Source organism: Xiphophorus maculatus, chromosome 12 (assembly GCF_002775205.1).
Source record: "Xiphophorus maculatus strain JP 163 A chromosome 12, X_maculatus-5.0-male, whole genome shotgun sequence".
NCBI lineage: Eukaryota > Metazoa > Chordata > Actinopteri > Cyprinodontiformes > Poeciliidae > Xiphophorus > Xiphophorus maculatus.
In genome coordinates, this window is record NC_036454.1 from 22050974 (window position 1) to 22071868 (window position 20895).

Consider the following 20895-nt stretch of genomic DNA (forward strand, 5'->3'; position numbering starts at 1 on the left):
TCAGGCTAACATCAGGATTTTCCCCCCGTACTCACATCTGCAAATTATTTTAGGCCTAGAGTTCAAAGGTGGAGACAGCAATAATGATGAGAATGTCACAATTCATTTCGATAATAACCAAGCACTTCACATCTCATCTGTGCTCCCCCACATCAGTAAAATGATGAAAAGAAAAAAGGAAAAAAAACCCAAATACAATGTCTCATTTCATAGAGCACATATTGGCTCAGAGGAAATAGGAAAGCCCACAACCAGCTGAATCTGCCATTTTTCAGTGTGGCTTTGCATCAGACAGAATGACTTTGTTGCACATCGTTGCTTAAATCCTGCCCAGAATGTCATAAATCTTTACAAATCTTGAAAACAAAGTCTCCATTTGGATGTGATGACAGTGACAAACTGCATGGCCACCAGCTCTTAATGACGTTTGACTGTCAGCCTGGGCTCTCGTCCAACAGGGAAAAGAGCTCACCATTATAATGCCAGCATCAGCCTCATTCTGCCTATATTGGCCCTGGCTTGTAGTTGTCCCCTGAGTTTGAAGTCGCTGCATTATGAGCACTGTGTAAAGCATCGTCCCACCATCATGAATATCCTCTAAATGTCGTGGAATAGTGCTGCAGTGACGAGTACGGTCTATTCCTGTGAAGCAGAGGTGCTTATCTCTGAGAGTCATACATTTGAAATGCAAGAACAAAGTCTTTGTACCCCTGGAATATTTTTCACATGTTATTGTGTATATCTTTTCATATGTTTATGTGAATTACAATCACATAATGTAGTGCATAATAGGGAAGAGATAAAAAAGCTGTGATTTTTATATTTTTCTAGAATGGATGAACTACCACACAACTCAAGTCTTTTTAAGACTTCAGCAGATTTTCTTCCTAGCTGTGCTGTGTTCAGGTCCATCCTGGCATCAAGTATGACCAGCTTCCCTGAAGCGGACCATATTCATAGTATGGTGCTGTCAGCACCAAGTTTTGCCTTGGGGACGTGTTCAAGATAATCTACAGTATTAATTTTCCTCCCATGATGAATTGAATAGAACTCCATGAGATAACCAAAGCAAGAAATTTAGTTTTATAATCTAACTTTGCTTTACTCTTCTCCTTGACATTTTATTATGTTCCCTGGTCTTAACAAGGTTATATTTTCACTTTCACTTACGTTCTCTGATGAACCTCAGAGGCCTTCACAGAGGAGTTGTATTCATATTGATAATAAATCACACACATATTCTGATTAACTTTACTGTTTAGATGATTTCTGAAGGCAGTTGGGAAATCAAAATAAAGCTATTTTATTTGTTGAGAATATATATATATGTATATAACAAAAAACAAGTGTGATTTTTATTCCATTTCCAATTGTAAAAATAATTGGAATTAGAATATTATGTCAGAGTTTGTCTATCACACAAGATTCCAATACAACACATTGAAGTTTGTGGCTTTAGCAATACAAATTGTGAAGAAGATCAAGGAGAATGAATATTTCAGGACTGCAGTGTATGGTATTCATACAAACTACATGAGATGTCTTAAATTGATGTATTGCTCTAATTTTAACTGTAGGGTAGAAGAGTTTAGGGATATGCATGCATGCTAAGTATCTAGTTCCATTTTCTTTTTTATTTAACATCTGAAACTCCTGAATCAAATCCTTTTTTCTCTATTTCCAAAATAGTGTTATAATGAATACTTTTCTCAACTCATTTTTCTCCCTGTCAGGTTCAAGGTCAGATTTCATTTCTGTTGACTTGCACAATTCATGATCTCTGAGGATATTTAAACACCCCATTCTGACTACATTATACATTTGGCAGGGGGGGGTTTTCTACTTGCGCAATTAGAAAAAGCCCTGAGGGAAACACACACACACACACGCATTTAGATGACTCCCCTACTTGCATACTCTTCAATTAATAGGCATACGTATGTGCAGTGGAGAGAGACGTTGCACCACAAACATATGCCGGATAACTGTGTCAAAATAAGATGGCACAAAGCTGTGACAGTCGGGGATTACAAAGCCAGATATGGAACTCAATGTTCTTACTATTGAGAGTAATCACACTCAGCTTCAGAAAAGTGTGGCTAATATGCTGAATGCACATGGTATCATTAAAAATTCAGAGTATAATAATGAAATAATAATTCAAATAGTTGTCAAAGTTAAGGCTAAAAGCAATAACAGCAGGAGAGCTACTATGGAGCTCAGGCTTGCTCTCAGGGGTCAAATAAAAGCTTAGTCAGTCTGAAACTGTCACCTTGAAAGCATGACTGACAATCAAGTCATTTAAAATGTTCTCAGAAACACTTTTAGAGTGCGTATCATACTGTGGTCAAGATTTAAAAAGGCCAACATTTATTTATGACTTTAGATTGACTTTACTAAAAGAAATTCACAGGGATGGGAATAGGTTCACACCAGTAGTAGAAAGATAACTCTATGACTGAAAAGTCTGCTTTGTTTCTGCTGTGCAAACAGAATAAAATATGAAACAGCTCAGCCATGTCATACGCACATGTGACTACAAGCCACTGAAATTATCCCACTCTATAGTGTAATTCAGGTTAACCATTAGCTGCAGTCACGCCCTTTCATATCTAGACATGCACGAGGAAATGAGGCTCCTTTTAAGGAACGTCAACTCCTGTTATCTCTATCTGTATCCTTTTTTTAAATACTGCTTTAAATAGTGGCTGTGTATGTTTTCTTTTTATTCTACTGATTGTCCCCAATGATTTGATGGTTATTATCTGACCCTAGTGAACAACAAAAGCCATCGTCTAAAAATTAGGAAATTATGAACCTCCCCAGTAGTGGACAACCCACTAAGAGCGCTTTAAGAGTGAACTCCCGACTCATCCAGGAGCTCACAAAAGAGCGGAGGACGATATCTAAAGCACTGCAGGCCTGACTGAACAGACGCTAAGAACCAATCAATCAAATTATAGGGCTATGCCATAACTTTCTCCAGTTGAATTACATTTCCAGGATTAAAGTTTGATTGTCCCAGCAAGATCTGGAGTAAATCATCTTCTTTTGGATACATTGATTACTTTCAGTTCCTTTAAATCAAGGTTAAAAGCCGTCTGTTTAGAGCTGCTTTTGATTAATAAAATCCGGAACATTGATCAATATATTTGATAAATATTTGATGGTGATTATTCTTCATTTCAATGATAGTATTTGACATTATCTAGTCTTTATTGCTTGTTTTATAATTGGTTACTGTGTTATGTTTTTTGTTGTATGAAGTGCTTAAAAAACCAGCCTGTTGCTGAAAGACGCTATAAAAATAAACCTGACAAACAACTTGACCTGTCAGTTAAGGTCAGAGTTCACGATTAATGAAAATACTGACCTAAAGAAACAGAAAGAAATGTCTTACCAAAAATAACCTCTTGATTATCTAGAAGACTTAATCTACAGTAAAACCTTTTGGAAAATGTGAAAACTAACATAATTTCAGAAGAATCACATAATTGTGTTAATAGTTATGGTTTCATGCTGCATTCATGCTTCATGAGTTGTACGTACAGCTTGCCAAAGTTGAACCAACCTCTAGAAGAAAATCTGGATGAAGAAAATCCATCTATTAGTTTATGACCTTAAGTTACAGCATACTTGGATTGTGTAGCAGGACATTGATATAAAGGATTTTTTTTTTTCATTATTATTTTGTTGCACTTTCTTTTGTGCACAATGGCAATAAGAGGAATTCAGATTCTGATTCCACAAAGTTCATTTCTAAGGGACTTAAACATTTTGTAAAGGTCTAGTCAGAGTCTGAACATAGATCAGCTGTCCATGTTTTTAAACAATGTAGTCGAATAGAAAGAATTCAGCGAGAAATGACCACAAAAGTGTTCACAAGGTCCTAAATGACTTTTTGCCACTTTGTACAAATGCTTGATGGCACAACTACTTACAGGGCTTGGCAGACACATTTATTTATTTATTTTCACACAGATAGCTTGTTTTGAATGGCTTTCTTTCCTTTTAAAAATAAATAGTATCATTCAAAAACTGCATGTTATTTTTGTTATGTTAAAATTCATCTGATGATCTGAAACATTTATGTGTAACAAAACATTAAACACAGAACAAATCTGCAATTGAGCAGATATTAACATGACACTGTATCCAGAAACACACCAAAATAATCTTGATTTCTGGTTTATCTCCTTGGACTGTTACCTAATATGACCCATCCTCAGATTAGCAACAGACTGTGGAAGAATACACAGAAAACCATCCCTTACACACAAGCAGTCAAACACTCACAGAAGGTAAGCATGATTGATTAGATCAAGAATTGTGAAGTAATTAATTTGTGTCATGGGAGACCCATAAAGTAAATTTATCAGGACACGAAGCTGGAGAAGAGAATAATGACAAAAAACAGAGGTTTTGTTAATTCCCTAGGTTAATATAGAGCTGCTATGTAATTGGTAAATTAATCTAAATATTGCATTATGGCCCTGTTCCACCCTGTTTAATTAAGTTAGGAGTAATAAGGACAGGCTAAACATGAAACCTCTGCACAACCTCTTTCAGTTTGAGTTATCTAAAGTTGAGACATATTTAAAACTTACCAAAACCCCATGGTTTATAATCACTTTCAAAGCACTTTAAATGCATAAGCCATAATATATCCATATTTATGAGACTTGACACTTTTGAAACCTGTCAACTTTTTCACAAAGTGCTTGAAAAGAACAAAGAGTCGCTTCAAATCAGTTAATTCAAATCACTGCAGGAATTAAAAAGAAAGATCAGTAAAGTCAATCCAGGAGAGGATTTGAAGGGCAACAAGTTTAAGTTGTCATTATGGGTTGAACATGCGTTTTTGCTTAGCTCACAGTTCAATACAAGCTGCCGTTGCTCTCATATGTGGCCCTAAATGTCAATGCGTGTGTGTCCGGCAGCTTTGTTTTGGGTTGTTTTCAGTAAGACAACACAGAATAATGCAACCTCCACTAGACTCTCAGAAAGCTATTGACCTGTTAGATCCATTTATTTTGCAGCCATTTCAGACGTTGTTCATTTTTATCACATTACTTCGACAGAAATTGAATTTTCTCTGATGCATTTTTGTTTCCTAAGTGCTGTTTTCTTCTCTATGGGAGTATAGTGTTTCTGATGGTGTGGTGATGCAAAAACACTTTAAAAGAAAAAAAGGATTTTTTTTAAGTGTATATTGATTTAAATGTATTGTTTTCTAGTCCTTTCAAGTGCAAGGTGCTCAGTCCTTTTTCTGAAAGAGACATTACACATTTTTTGAGAAAGTAAATAGCAAAAAAAAACCTTTAAGTCTCTCAGAGATCACCATCCAACTAGTACAACAGGACGCAGTAAGAAAGTGCATCAATCTCATTCAGAGAGGAACAAACAGATACTATGAGTGTGCAGTTTTCCCCTGGTCTTACGTCTTCTCCTTTTTTTCATTACAGGAATGTTTATAGGCAGCGATATCAAGAGAAATATTCCGTCCTGTGGATAAAGTGGATTTCTTGCTGGTTTACTCTCAGCAGTTTGCCGTAGAGCTTCAAACAGTGGCACATCTAGCCCATCTCGTTAAACACTCCATGGGTCCCATATGGGATGTTGACAGGGACCTCGGCTCTCCCCAGCTCGGTGAAGGTGTTGGCATCCAGAATGAGTAAGAAAGTACTTTTCTCCTGGAAACAGATACAGGAGGAGATAAAATGCAATACAAAAAAGTAAATAAATAATAAAGGGGTTTCTAAAGGAGCACGGTCTCACTAAAAGTAGCTGTGCATTTATCTTTCCTTTCCATGGTTTTAAGGGTGCATAAGTGGAAAAGAAAGTTTAACGACTCGCTAACTATGTTGCTTCTCTACAGACCTCACAAAGTAGGTTTTATTATCACTTGAATAAAACCTACTTACACTGCCTTGGAAATGTCTTCATACCCCTTGATCTTGTATGAAAGACCAACAGAAGGCAGAAGAAGGAGGCAAAGGATAGATGTCAAAAGATTTTTTAAATCTTTAATCTAGAAACACATTTTGCTGCTCTACAGCTGCAGATCTTCGTTGCACTGTGTGGATGGTGTGTTCAGGGTGATGTGTAGTGTTAATTAATAATATTTTGTATATAAGCCATAAAGATCAGTTTTGGTCTCATGTGACCAGAACACCTTGTGTGCAGTTGTGAAATATTGCATACAAGTTCAGGTAAATAGATCAAATAGTGAGGTGTGGAAAATTGGTATATATTCTATATGTGATTTTAATCTATCATATAAAATCTTACAAAAATACATTGCACTTTGTGATCGTAAAGAAAATGTGAAAGGTTTATGAACGCTTTGAGAGGCACCTTAAATTGACAATAAGTGCTGCTGGTTTGTGTCAGTGGGTTTTTTGTTAAATTACCTTGCTAGGAGTGATAATGACTGACAGGACCACTCCATCATCTTCCTCTGCAGCGTCGGGTGAGGCAACGAAGACAGGCTCAGACGGGAACAAGCCTGGATAGCGCCACACCTAAACAGGGGTGATTGCAGACCTTTTATCGAAGCCAGTTTTAGGCTGTAAATCCAGCTTACAGAGTTCTTTTGTAAAACTGCTGCATTTAACTGTGAGCTCCATCTAAGTTGTCTCTGGATAATAGAGCACCTTAAGCTCCTTGGTGTGGACGTCCATCTTGAGCAGTGAGTCAGCAAAGACGTGCCCAAAGCCACATGCATAGAAGTAGCGGTAAGGTCTGCCGTTGTACTTGTCGTAATTGATCTGAGGGAACTCCAGGCCACCGTACTGCAGCAGCTCATCACTGTGAAGCTCCTCGTGGGTCATGTAAACCTGTTGGGTCAGAATTTAATTCAGAGGATGGTTTTCTTCCCCCACCCCCTAAAAGGTCTAATTTACATCACACTGCTCTCTAGGGATGTTGAAAATTCAATTCTTGCCTGCTAAAGACGAATGGATCCCTGCAGTAAATCATCCCTCAAATAAAAAACATACACATTTCCGCTCAAACTCAGTTCCAATTAACTGAAATATGCAATATTCATTTGTTCTCAGTGGAAATCAGCAACACATTCCCATTTTTTAAGGTGAATATAACACAAGGTGTCTAAGAACCTTAGAAGAATACTGAGAAAACTATTGCTCAGGTAGCCATGACAACTTGGACATCACCATTTCTTTCTTTATAGTGCCATAAGAAAACAGAGCAAAAAGAGAGTGTGTGTGGGGGGTTCAGAGAAGCTATTAAATGGCAATTGTTCACTGCATGGTGGACATCATTTTTGCCCGTGATAAGTCATGAAATTACTGTCTTGCAGAAAGTAGCTTATCTCATTATGCTGGGTAATTGCTTGGAATGTGTGGGATAGAATTGCCTGTATTTATCATGATTATAGGTCTGATTCTTTACACTTAAACATATTACTTTGGAAAGTCAGTGACCGTACAGAGAAGTGAATACTGTAGAATCCCACCTCCCCAGAATCTGCCTTCTTTGCTGTGGCTTTACAGTTTGGCAGCATGACAAGGTTTTGGTCCAGAGGAGTTTGTTCGTCCACATTTAGAGGAAGCACGTATCTCCTTGGGAGGTTTCTGCACAAGGAATTGTAAAACTGCAAAATAAAAATAAATGAGTAAAACCATTTGTCAGACATCACAGATGAAAAGCTGCAAAACGTGTGGCTACTTTGTACAATGATGCTATTTAAATGACAAGACTCAGAACGACTGGGGAAAAAAACATACTTTGATGGTTTGATGAACGTTTTAAGTTGATTAAAACAAATCTCTCCCACACTTTTGAAAGCAGACACTTTACAAGCTAAAAGTACCAGAAATCTATTTTTCTTTTTCAAAGAAGAACAAAACACAAGAACATTTAACGTTTTTTTTGTTAACAAACACAACCTGAAAAACAAAACTTCATTATGTTGCTAATTACAAATGCCTTGCCTTCACACCCCTTGATTTATCTTTTTGTTTTCTTTCACATTTTTTCAATCTACAGATATAAACTATTTATCACTGTTAGTTGTGATAAAGCTGTGAGAACTATCAGCTACATGAAACCTTTTAGAGGTTACAAAAGACTTTGAAGGTTATGTTCTGCTTTGGCTTGTCTATTGTGTAAAATCTTGAGAAAATATATTTAAGTTTGTTACGTGACAAAAGGAAAAAATAAGTTCAGGCGGCATTAAAACCTTTTCATGGCACCATAAGACATGACTCTGAGCTCAGATTTTAAACAGAAGGCATTAGTCCACCTTGTCTATATCGTCTCCTGATTCCCGCCGCAGATTCTCCAGAGTGAAGTCTCCAATGACGACGCCATCATCCCCGCAGCACATGTCCATCACCAAGAAGCCATCGTCCTCATAGGCGTTGATCTGATGCAGTGTGAACATCGGTGCCGTTCGGTATTTCACTTTGCTCTCCTGTTGGACCAGTTAGAACCACTGAACAGTACGAAATGCTAGTAATGTAAAAATCCACCAGACAAACAAGTTGGCAGGAAGTGAGCTGATTCTGGTAAATATTTGGAGATGAGTTCCATCTGCCGATGTTCTCCTGCGCCTTAACTTTTTCAGAATTTCTTTTATTTATTTTTTTTGCTGTGAGTTTATTGGGTGCTCTGTGTAATGAGGCGAAGAAATTGATAGTAACGATGTTTGAGGAAAGGCTCCAGCATCCAAGTGTGTCCTCATCAGAATAAATAAGAAAAAAATGTAATCGTGCATGCACAGATCTATGCACAGCTTTCAAATTTTTGTTATTGCTTTTTCAGCAGCTACGTGCGACTGTGGGTTTCAATGCACTTCATTGTACTCGTTGAATTCGATCACACACAGAAGTTTAGGCTTTCCAAACTGCTTAAACAACAGGTTGGGGGCAAAAAAGGAGGTTGTGCCATTTCTAAAATCCTTTCATATTTTTGAAGAAAAATTCTCGTTTATCTCAATTTTTTGGATTTAAAATGAAAAATCTTTTAAACAGCAAAGAAAAAAAAAGATCACTTGAGGAACTGCTTTCTTTTTGATGAGTATAAAGCTGCTGAATGTTTGTCAGATGCTGTTGTACGATAACTTCAACCAAGTCTCTTCAAAAACCCTTGATCTGAACTTAAAAAGAACATTTCTAACGTCTAAAATTGTACAAATACCAGCTAACAGAAACGAAACAAAAGATATCACCCACACCTTGCTTAGAGTTTAAGAAGAATGTTTCTTGAACTGTTTGCCCTCTAGCAATTACTAAATCTCTTGATTAAATAAGCCGTTTGTAGAAGCTGTTGTCACGCACCTTGCCTGTGCGCCTGTCGACCAGGTGGAAAATGGTGCCGTACTGTGGCTCCCAGCTCAGGATTTTTTGAAAACTTTGTCCCATGATCTTGTAGAGCATGAACTTGAGCACATTCAGCTTTATCGGCTGCTCCACGAACACAATGTAGTTCTCAGACATGACTGGAGAGAAACGGGAAAACACAGGGGGAGATGTATGCATTAGAAAGAACAAGATGAAGAACTGCTCATTTCTTACATTGCGCATTAAAGTTTTCCAAGCTTTTTGTCAAAGACAACAAGGAATATAAAATTCAGTCATTACCTGCAAATGTTGAGCTATTAATTTGGGGTAGATTCTTAACACAGCTTACATTTTCAGTATTTTTTAAACCAACAACTTGCTAAATAAAGTTGAATTTAATCACGGTTTTCTTTAATCTACACAATGTCATACTGTATACATAAACTACCACTAATATTTGGTCAAAATTCTTCTTACAAGGTGCTGAGAAAAACTTATTTCTGTATCAGAATTGGCAGAACTGTTTTAGATTGGGGGTTTTTCCTGGCTTAGAATTGAATTTTTCAGCACAGTTTTCAACTGTGCTGAAAAATTTCAATATGGACAGCTGCAGAGACTTCAAATTAAAACACTTTATTTAAAAAACTCATTTTAATGTGTTTCTTAATCATTCTTTAATATAAAACACCAAATTTAAATTATGTAACACAAACACTCACCCTCTGATAGCACAAATAGTTGAAATGAGCAAAGCCCTTCTTTATGTGTCTGTCTGGGAGGCATAAAGCGTTTGAATGCCTCCTAGAGAAAAGTTTTGTGGTCAGATGTGACAAATACTGGAATATTTGGCCACATTGACAGTAAGTGTGACCAAAAAAGTCAAGCTAAACTCTTCAAGCTGAACTAATAACACTTAAGCAACTGTTATGTGTGGTGGTGGGACCATCATGCTATTATGGGGTTGTTCTGGTACCAGGTTCAGTATTGCATTGCTGAACTGAAAATTGAAAACATAAGGCTATTTTTTTCATTTTTCATCTTAACCTCAAGTCCACAAATAGCTAAGACACAACTATGTGATCCAACAGGCCAGTGATCACAAACAAACATCCAAACTGGGTTTGAAATGGATAAAGCAGGTTAATATTTACCTGCTTTATCCATTTTTAAGCCTGCTCAAATGTTTTGAGCTTTGGCTAAAATGTATCTCTGTGACAGGAAACTAATTAGTTTCTGCCAACAAGATATCCAGACACAGTTGCACTAGAAACTTGTTAATGGCCACAAATAGTTTTTAAGCTACATTCTAAGGTGTATTTATCCAAATATTATCAGACGTCAATGGATATATTTCAGACCATGTGTACAATTTGATTAGAATGTAAGACAGATCTTAGATCTTGTTCACTCGATTCAAGTTTTTTTTTTAATTATTAAAGATTTATGTTATATTACTAACCCAGTGTGCAAGAAGCAAGTGTTCAAATTGGACCAACTTAACTGTACATTCAAGCTGATGATGAGTGTAGGTAAAGCTCTAACTGGTACTGTATAGATTTAAAAGAAAAGTCACTGAAAAGAGTAACTAATCCTGATAAAGTGATATCCAAATGTAATAAAACAGGTCTCAATTACAGCAAGGCCTTGTGATCCATCAAAACAATCTTTGCAACGACTTCCGTACCTGCACACACACCGACAAGCAGCTGCAGTTTGTTCAGTCCCTTCAGCCACCTAATTGTGTTAACTTATTTCTTCTCTGACTGGAGGAAGCCACATGCATCAAAATCAGCTTGCAAATGTAATATTTCTGGTCCCAGCGATGACATTTTCCATCTTTCACATCATAGGTAAAAATTCAGACAAAAGTGTTTCAAAAAAAAAAGAAAGAAAAAGAGCTGGAACACGACCTGGAACTCCTCTGACAAATGTAATATTAGGTTTTGTTGTACAACTGCACAATGTTTTCCTGACATGTGGGATTTCTCGGTGCCCAGAAGTCTGGTGGGACAGGGTGGTCCGCCAGAAATATAGACGGAGATGTGATCAGGGAACAAATGGAGCAACGCTGTGTTAAATCAGCCAAGTAATGGAGTCTTATTTGCTTTAGATGACTGGCATTGGCCCAGAGCTTGATTTTTAATGGCTACTTTGTTGCCCCTATGGGTATCAGCTGACCTGTAATGTCCAATCATACGCTGTGCAACCATTAAAAACAGACTCCTCCACATTTTACTCCGCCGACGGTCTTTCAAATGCGGCAGCAACTTTCCGCACTGCCTGAGACTCCATGCTGTGCTCTGAGCTTCTGATGCTGCTGAGTTTACTGAGATCTGTGTTCAAGCGTTTATTTGTTGGAGGATTTAATTCTCCCAGCCCAAATCTTCTTGCTGCTTAAATTTTGTTTTCTTTTGTGGAGGACTCTCACAAAGAGCACAGTCACTAAATATAACTGCAAAGTGCTTGTAAATGTTGATCTGTGCATTGAAAGGTAAGCAAACGCAGACGACTAAACACAAACTGCAACCAGATAAACTAAACATTACTGTGAACATTTTGTAAAGCTGCGTGTTCGGAATATAGCCAAATGATTGTCCCTTTTCGAGTTCTTTTAGGCGGTAGAGTGTCTAGCATAAAAGGCTTTATAGCATTCATAAAACGAGTGCTATAAATGTAAAATCCCTTCAACGTACTTTACATTTTGTCACACTAACTTCTAGACACTTTATTACGGCTTTATGTAGTAGACTAAGACAAAGTAATGCATAAATTGAGAGTGGAAAAAACATTTTTTAATTGGTTTTCATTAGTTTTTACAAAAAGAGAAAATAACAGAAAAGTGGCATGCATTTGCCCCGAATCCCAATAGATGTTTGTTTCTAAGAGATGTGATGTTATATGCTTTGTTCTAACATCCTCCTTCTTTGTAACTGGGTGCTGCTTCCCAGGTTTCACACAAATCATCATTTAGCAGTCCTCTTCAGATCTGTGACTTTGAAGCTTCTGGGCCTTTTGGCCATTTGGCTGTCATACACTCTGATTTGTTCCTGCAGGCCTGAATACCATTTTCACTTTTTTATGTGACTGTTTGATCTGACATGCCTTTTGTTTTATCCCAGTTTTCTGCTGTTTATATGCTTGCTAGATAGGTTATTTTTTGTTTGTGTCTTTTGCCACCCTAGGCTGTCCAGGGGATGTAGAAATTTGTATTAAGCCCTTTTAGTCAAAACTTTGTAGGACTACCTTACAGAAAAATCACAACAGTTTTTTTTTTTCAGTTTTGTGCTGTGCTGGTTTTCCACCACATTGTCATGTAGGCCAAAATAATTCAATTTTGGTTTCATCCACATGACTCGTAATTTATTTGAAATGCAGACAAGGAAAACAATAACTTAATTTCAACCTTCTGAAGTTGAATAGGTTTAAATATATTGACAAGGCACTGTAAAACTTTCAAGGAGATGAATGAAATTGGTGTTGCTTGTGAATTGGAGGTAGAACAATAGAGTGACTAAAAATAAAGGAAGCTATGACAGGAGAATACAAGTACTTAAGTAATAAATTACAAAATTAAAACCATACAAATGTTTCATTTTAGCAGAACGGGTCATTGAAGCAATATCATTAACAGTAATCACTGATTTTAGTTCTTTACATAGCTAAGCTGCCGATTAGATAAAGAGAGGGGACTACTTATCATGCTGAAGTGTGCATCTCACCAAAGCTGTGATAATAAGAAGGTTTTCTGGATTCAGCTGCAGGGATGGAGCAGATCACCTCGGCTCCGCTGAGGTCTGCCGAGTCCTCCTTTGCTGCCGCTTTCTCAGCAGGAGGGATGCGGATGATGGTGTAGAAAAAACCTGGAGAAATCCACGAGAAAACCCCTGCATTTTGTTACGACGCTTTCATGCACACATTTACACCGACAGCATAGTGGATCACATACAGTAAACATTAGACAGGATAATTAATGACAAAAAGACACAAATGTGATTTCAGGTCTTCTGGTTTGTAAATTACTCAAACCAAAAGCAGATTTATAATGCTTTTTACCATTTAACATTTTTTCATGGTATCAGACTGCATGTTATTTGGAAGAAAGTACTGGTGCCTAACTGAGTACTGGAAGGAAGTGTATTTTTTCTTTATTTCTTTTAATTATTTTGTCACATTCTATGAAGGGAACATTGAAAACAAGTGGGAAAAAATTTGTTCTCTGACCAAAACTAACATTTTGCAGGAACACTTTATCTGGAATTGTTTAGTGCAAAGCATATTCATGCATAAAATGTCTTTGCCCAGGTCAGACTTGAATTCACCCAACAAACTGTGGCAAGATTTAAAATCTCATGTTTACAGAAGCTGCCCATCCAGTCTGACTGAGATGGGTAGCTTAATTATTTCACACAAAAAATGTATGTACAAACCTTATAAAGATTTTCCCCAAAACAGAACAGCAACAATATTGACGTTGTTGGATTTTTCCTTGGGAAGCATTTTGTTAATTCACAAATAACTTTCCTTCAAATTTACAATTTTACATTATTCTCTGTTGGTCAATAGCATAAAATTCTAATAGAAGTAATTGAATTTTTTATTTAATCGTCACATAATGTGAAAAGGTTCATCAATACTTCTGTAAGATATAGTGACGCAGGAAAATAAGCATCTTTCAAAAAGTAGCACTTGCTTCACTTTAATGTTGAGATTGACAGGTTTATATGGGAGGTTATGCAAACATAAAACTAGGTCACCATCTCTGCTGTACGAATTGCCCATGTTGTATGTTGCTCCTTCACGGTCATAGTGTGGGTGTGCTGTGGCTGAGCTTACAGCAACATACTGACTCCAGTCCACCTAACCATGAAATGACAATAAAAAATACATTTTAACCTTCATCCTTGTCACATTTCTCTTCAGTCTCTGACTTCTTATCAGCTCTCTGTCTCATAAAGAGACGTTGTTGAATCTTTAACTACCCACCTTCTCTTTTGTCTCCAAGGTTTGTGGATCCACTCGTCTCATAAAGTTGGTTTCTGTGCTGACATAGTAGTCTCCCTTGTACTTGACAAAGTTCACATTTGCATTATCTGTGGGCTCTGTTCACACATGTGGATGACAGGAACATATAGTGTTTCAAAACATTTCCGTCGTTCTCACGCACGCCAGAGAAGACAATACTCGTCCAAACCAGTAGCTTGTTATTCTTAAGTTTACAGAAGTTAAAATCTGAATTTTCATTCATCACTCCTTCACAGAATGCATTCAAAAGTGTTTTCTTTTGGCTTAAATAATGATAATAATGACATTGTACACATACGCAGGCTTTCATTAGTATGTCGCAGACATACACCTCTTACATTGCACCTCTTATGCAATCAAGGACAAGAGCATTAAAATATAAATGCATGTTCTAATTTTCTTTGTTTGATTTCTGGAAATCATTTAGGGATTTGTGCCGGCTGCCTCGTTAGCAACATGTAAATGAAAGCTTTAAAACATTAACAAAGAATGTGTGGACCTCTGAACTATGTGCTTATGACTTGTTTTGATGTCATTCATCCTGCACATTCCTGGGCCTCAACACGTTTCCCCTGAGCACCTGAGGGCAGCCTAGCAATCTCTTACCACCATTCCACTTCGCTTCCTGGCACCACATCACATGTCAACAACTCATACTTTCAAATTATTTTTGCTTCCTTTTTTTAATTTCTTTTTTTTTCTGAAGAAAGCTTTAAAATGTAAAAGTTTCAAGAAAAACAATCTTTAATGCTCTAACATCATCAGAGAGAGCTAAGAGAGTGAAAGAAGTTGGCAGAGAAACTGAGAGAACAACTAGCCAAAATACGGAGTAAACATAGGACTAACAGAAAAAATTAGGATGCAAGACAGCATAGCTTGCAGCTAACAGACATGTAATTAATAACTGCTTGCTTGTTCTTTGCTGGGTAAAATTTGATTTTCATGTATTCAGTAAAATTATTTGATAAACCGATAAACAGAGTTTTAGTAAACTTAATTTAAAAGCAGCAACAGATTGAGCTGGACATTATATACTAGTTTTATTTCATTTCACGTTGTCTTATTTTTTATCTTCATGCTTTGAAGTGGCCTGAATCAGTTTCCAGTTGCATTGATCTGGAACCCTTCGTCAAGTATAACATGTAATATGGGATATATGTAAGATAAACTGTCAGTGGAAACAAGCAGAAAACAGGTCAGCAAGAATAAAAATATCTGGACTGATGTAATGTCATTAAAGATGTTCAGGAGACTATTGAGACCTGGGTAATTTTCAAAATGCCAGTTTTTAATAAAATGTTAATTCAAGCAGCAAAATTTTACATTTTACATTTTTTTAGAGAACCCATTTTAATTTCCCATCAGAAATAAGCTTCTTGGAAAAATAAAAATGATTTTACATTATTCACATTCAAATCTATAGAGGGTATGAATAATTTAGTGCTTAACTACAAGTCTGAACCTGAAAGTTGAGTCACCATAGATGATATCGGCTTAAAGTTTTTGTTTCTTTCTCTCTTTTTTTTGTGATGTTTTGTGTTTTCTGTTTCAGCAATGTCAAAAATCCCCACAGGTTATCCATAAAACGTATTTAGTCTGTTTGGCTTTAAGTCTATCTCTGCATACAGCCACAGTCCGACAAACACAAACTGTCATCTAAAAATAAAACTTACCCATTATCAGATATGATACCTCACCATGTGGAACTATGCTGCTAAATAATACACAATAACGGTATTTAATAATATCTAGGAATGTAAACAAAGCATCTACTGGTGATCTAATCAAATGAATAGTGTAGAAATACTTCCAACAGAAAAACTCCCCATCCCAGTCCTGGTTTTGGGATTTACAAACATTATTTGGAGTTTATCATTATTGTCACAGGATGACTTCTTCTTGTCAATAACTTTACAATTCTGGAACCAATAAAGTACATTTTAACATATTTATTTGTATTTTTGAAGAATTGACAATGTACTTGTTCTAATGAAACAAAAGTAATTTTGATGGCTTTTTTAACAGTCATAATTTAATGTTAACAAATTATCATTCATTACTAGACCATCTCTGTGCTGAAGTCACATTTCAAGCACAATGTAACTGCAAATGAGTCAGTGAGAAAGAAATGATTTCTGCATATGCTTGTAAGCGCAACCAATTAAACTGACCTCTTTCTATGCTGAAACGCTGCGTTCTGGACACGACTGCCACATTAAATTACTACGAATTTATTCACTGCTGTTAATTCAACAAATGTCCTAAACTGGTTAATGTAATTCAGCAAAGGATGCTGCGTTTGCTGACTTCACAAACTATGTCAAACTGCAAGGCAGCAAATACTTTCTGCATTTTTATTTTTGCTCAGTTCTGTAGCAAAAACTTGACCATTGAGATTTCAGGTGTATTCTGACGGTATCTACCCTCTTCAGCAAAAACAAAAAATGTTTTTTTCTTCATGGTTTGCTTTGAACAGAGATGAGTAAAAAGCCTTTCCAACATCAGCGGTGTCACAACCCAGATGATCAATAATGCATAAGACTCCGTGGTGTTGGTATAATACTGAAACGTTCACTCTTAGTGCTGCATGTTTCAAACAGAATTATGCAATAAATAAAGAAGTCATACATACGTGGAATCTGAAAACGGGAAAGGAAACGTGCAAAGAAATTTTTGCAAGGATCAGGCATGGCGACAGTCCCAAACTCTGAGACCACAATGCGGTTCTTCTCTGAGTTGAGGTTGTATGAATCACTGCGTAGGAACCGGCTGCTGTAAGTTACACTGCCCTCACAGATGTGAAACCGGTGCATCAAGGCCATGCCGTCAAACCAGTGATCGTATCTGAAAGAGATTAAAACTATTTCATTTCACTGAAGTTATTTAGGTGAGATAAACTAGAGGGTGTTAGATGGAAAATATATTCTTTACTGGGAAATCAACTCAACTGAGCTTTGAGAATAAATGCTTTTCATGGCAACAACAAATAAAACACTAGAATCAAGAATAAAATTGGTGACAAAACCAACTAATGGAAGAGAGACAAAATACATATTAAGACAAGTAAAAGCTAAATTATCAAATGATGCTTAAAAGTATATTTTAGCAAGACAATGCAATGTCTGGTTTGCAGAGACATTGTATTGTGTGTAAACACAATGCAATGTTTTTTTTATCTGTCTTTTATCAAAGAAAGATAAAAAATTCAGTGAGCAGCAGTGATAAGAAAAATGGTCAGAGGAGGCAGATTGATTTAAAATAATTGAAAAGTAACTATGGCTCAGATAAATACTCTTTACAACTAAGGTATGCAGGAGACCATATCTAAAGCCAGAACATATAAACAGTTGAAGCAAATTAACTACAGTGGCAGAAGACCACACTAGATGCCATTTCCATCACCGAAAGACAAACCAAGGCTTTTCACACTGGCTCATCAGAGGTGAACAGTAACAGATTCAAAACTGTTGCTTGATCTGACAATTCTCCATTTGCCTGTAACATTCTGCTGTTAGAGTCACAATCTGCTGTAACCAATTTAAAAGCAAGGATCCACTTTGTCTTAACAGTTCAATTGGTGTAGAAAATGTTTTCTTCTGACACTTCAAGCTCTTTATTACCACATAAGAATTAGATATTACTACTTACTGAATATTGCTGCTCACCATGCCCGTCCCTATATGACCAATTTTTTCCGTCCTCTAGTAGGTATTTCCACCAGGATAAAGTATTTTATCACAAAGCCCAAAACATCTCAGGCTGGTCTCCTAAACATGTTCCCTGTTCTCCTAAGGCCTCCATAATCAGCAGATCTCAATCCAGTTTGTGATGTTGTGAAATAGAGCACTCAAATATGTGTGTGGCTGAAATCTGCAGCAACTGCTTTATGCTGCCATATCTATGTAGACCACAAGGACGTTTTCAAGACAAAAGGATGTCTAACCTGGATTAAGTAATGTTTACCTAACAAAATGGTTGGCGAGTTTAGGTATTTCAGCTTTGCCTGGTTTAGGATGCAGAAATGTACAGAAAATTGAGTACATAATAGTTTAAAATAAGCTGATTTGTTTCTTGAGCCCTTTTAGGTAAGAAGAGCTGAATATCATCAACAAATCAGCAAACATGTATATTTTATTAAGTTTATATTGTAAATGAATACAATGTATGAGTGCATTGTGTAACAGATTCAAAGTTTTGAGTAAATACCTGTCTTCTCCAAACTCAAATTTCCCTGGACCATTTCTCAAAAAGCTGCCATTAATCCAGGCTGGAATAGTTCCCTTGGTGGTGGTGGGGATGGGATCAGGGGTTTCCTCCCCTGAATGCACCAAAGGCGCCACACTCTCCAGTCCACTGGCCTGTGGACATCGTTCCCTGCTGGGTACTGGCAGAGTAAACAAAAAGAAAATCAACTTCAGAAAATATGAGACAGAGAACTGAAGAAATCAGGAAATCATGAAGCCCAGAATGGCTCCCCCTTCTAACAAAATTTTCTCAGCTATTGTGCAGCTGCAGCATTAAATGATGTGAAGTGCTGTGAAGGTTGTATCTCTTTGTATTTTTTACATTTTGAAGAGTCCACTAAATAGTGAAGTGAGATTATACAAGAAATCCACGGACTATTTGTTTTGTGTAATCATATAACAGTGACAATAAATATGTTTTAAAATTTGCACTGTGGTCAAGTGTTGCTTTTTTCATCTGGATGTCAAATATTTTGATTCTAACAGCTACAGAGAGTCTTAGCAAATCATTCTTGGCTCGGTAAAAAAACAGCAGTTTTTGTAAAAGCCTCTACTTGTGTTAACTCACTTCTCCCTGAGGTGACGACCTGAGAATCACAAAGGAATTATTTTCTTTGTTGCTGCGTTGCCTGTTCCTAACACTTCATTGCTTCATACTCTCCAAAACATTGGAACAATAAAAGATGCGGAAGTATATTACATGATTAGCAAATGCAAACCACCGAGGACAAACCGAAGCCCCATGCTGAGCATCGGTGAGAATGTTTCTCTGACAATGTAAATGTTATTGCAACCAATCAAGGAGTTTTGTTCTTTCCCGTGCTACGAGTAAAACAGACAATAACAATAAGAGTGTGCAGCACAGAGATAATAGGCTTGAACATCTTATTATGTGGACGTGAATTTGGAGTGTGATTACTGCCGCATTGCAAATGATACCTGAATGTGCAGTGCCATTTTTATTCCTGCAGTTTCCAACGCTCAGAAATGGGCATATTGTGAACAAAGTGAGGAATGCTGACAACCTTGGAACTTGGAAAAAGTCTTGAGCGTTTAAGCTGTTTTCATGTAGTTTTCTTTTTTTTCTTTCAATTCTCACAGCTGAAACACTGATTTATTTTAGTCGTTCTTTTTTGTTCATCTGTTTTCCTTCTGCACCAACCCTGTTTCTGCACGACTTTCTATCCAGCATGCCACTTTCTCTCTGGTCTTTTCATTTTCACTCATCATAGACCTGTCTGTGATTCATTTTCAGACAACAACTGAGAATGTCAAAAAGGTCTTAATGAGACATTGTGCAAATTCCTTTACCAGCTCTGATTCAGCTGGAGAGCAGGAAGAAAAGAGAAGTGCCAACATGTCTTATCATGACTGCAGCCTTATTTATTTATTTTTATTTTTTTTTTCAATTTTCAAATGCAATATAATGGAATTGCAATGTGCTAAAGTCTCGCTATCATCTGGTTTGAGTGTTTTGTGATGAACTCAAAGGATTGTTACATTTTATGATGCCTAAGAGTCTAAGGCAGCTTGATAACTACAAATAAATCCATGGTTTGATTCTCTCCTGTGTATTTTTCAATATGTTTCAGTTCTGATAGAGCAAGATCCATTCAGCCCCGCAGTCTACTTAAGATCAAAACACATAAAAAGAAAACTCCAGTGAATTTAAGGAAGAAAATCTACTTTTTAGCAGTAATGCAAAATATAATATTTCCCATTTTAAAAGTAAAAAATTATCCAAGAAAGCAATACTAATTAGGAATAGCTGAATCTGCGTGAGTACATGTGTACATGCACATCGTGTTGTGAAATTTTAGAAATTAATGTGTACTCACAGCTGTGTGTCTGGGACTCCGTGTTCGTTGACATGACTGCTAGGTCTCTGGATTTCACCCGAGAAGCACACAGGAAATACACAACCTTTGGAAACCTTTGAACCCTAATTTCCAATCCAGGAAGTGATCCAGGGCACTAAACGGCACAAACACAGCTTACACACACCCATTCACACACACACACACACGTCTCGTGAGAAAAGATCAAAAATTGTGTTTTACTGCATGTGACTTTTATATGTTTGTCCATGTTTGTTCAACTAGGTTGGGTCGGTACAGACTTACATATTTTATCTACTATCAGAATATTCTGTGTCTGCAGTCTTATGCAACCTAGAAATCTGTTATTTAGGTAAATCAAAGTGGGTCAGCAAGAGACAACAGGCTATATTCATGCCCAATAAACCTTTTTGTATGTTTTTGTTGCATTGCAACAAACTTTGCCTAATTGAGACTTCATATGACAGACCATCACATATAAAT

General features: G+C 36.8%; 1 protein-coding gene across 2 annotated transcripts; it reads right to left on the minus strand.

The window, feature by feature from the left end:
* Positions 1–3933: 3933 nt before the first annotated feature.
* LOC102216602 (beta,beta-carotene 9',10'-oxygenase-like) lies at positions 3934–20485 on the minus strand. Of its 2 annotated transcripts, none has more exons than XM_023344121.1 (12): positions 20413–20485; positions 18537–18714; positions 16963–17174; positions 14292–14407; positions 14063–14165; positions 13028–13168; positions 9306–9466; positions 8270–8440; positions 7454–7618; positions 6657–6839; positions 6414–6524; positions 3934–5693 (listed from the first exon to the last, which is right to left on the minus strand). In XM_023344121.1, exons 1-12 carry the CDS (start codon positions 20444–20446, stop codon positions 5577–5579), a joined length of 1692 nt encoding a protein of 563 aa, XP_023199889.1. In that variant the 5' UTR covers positions 20447–20485; the 3' UTR covers positions 3934–5576. The 2 variants fall into 2 exon arrangements, with proteins under 2 accessions (XP_023199889.1, XP_005808562.2); XM_005808505.3 differs by having other exon boundaries at positions 3935–5693; positions 7481–7618.
* Between the last annotated feature and the right edge of the window lie 410 nt (positions 20486–20895).

Coding starts and splice junctions, on each gene's coding strand:
- LOC102216602 (XM_023344121.1), bottom strand. CDS start 20,446: ATGTCAACGAACACGGAGTCCCAGACACACAGCT. Junction 14,166..14,291: donor CCTTGGAGACAAAAGAGAAG/GTGGGTAGTTAA, acceptor TTTCATGGTTAG/GTGGACTGGAGTCAGTATGT. Junction 13,169..14,062: donor CAATTCGTACAGCAGAGATG/GTGACCTAGTTT, acceptor GGATTTCTCCAG/GTTTTTTCTACACCATCATC.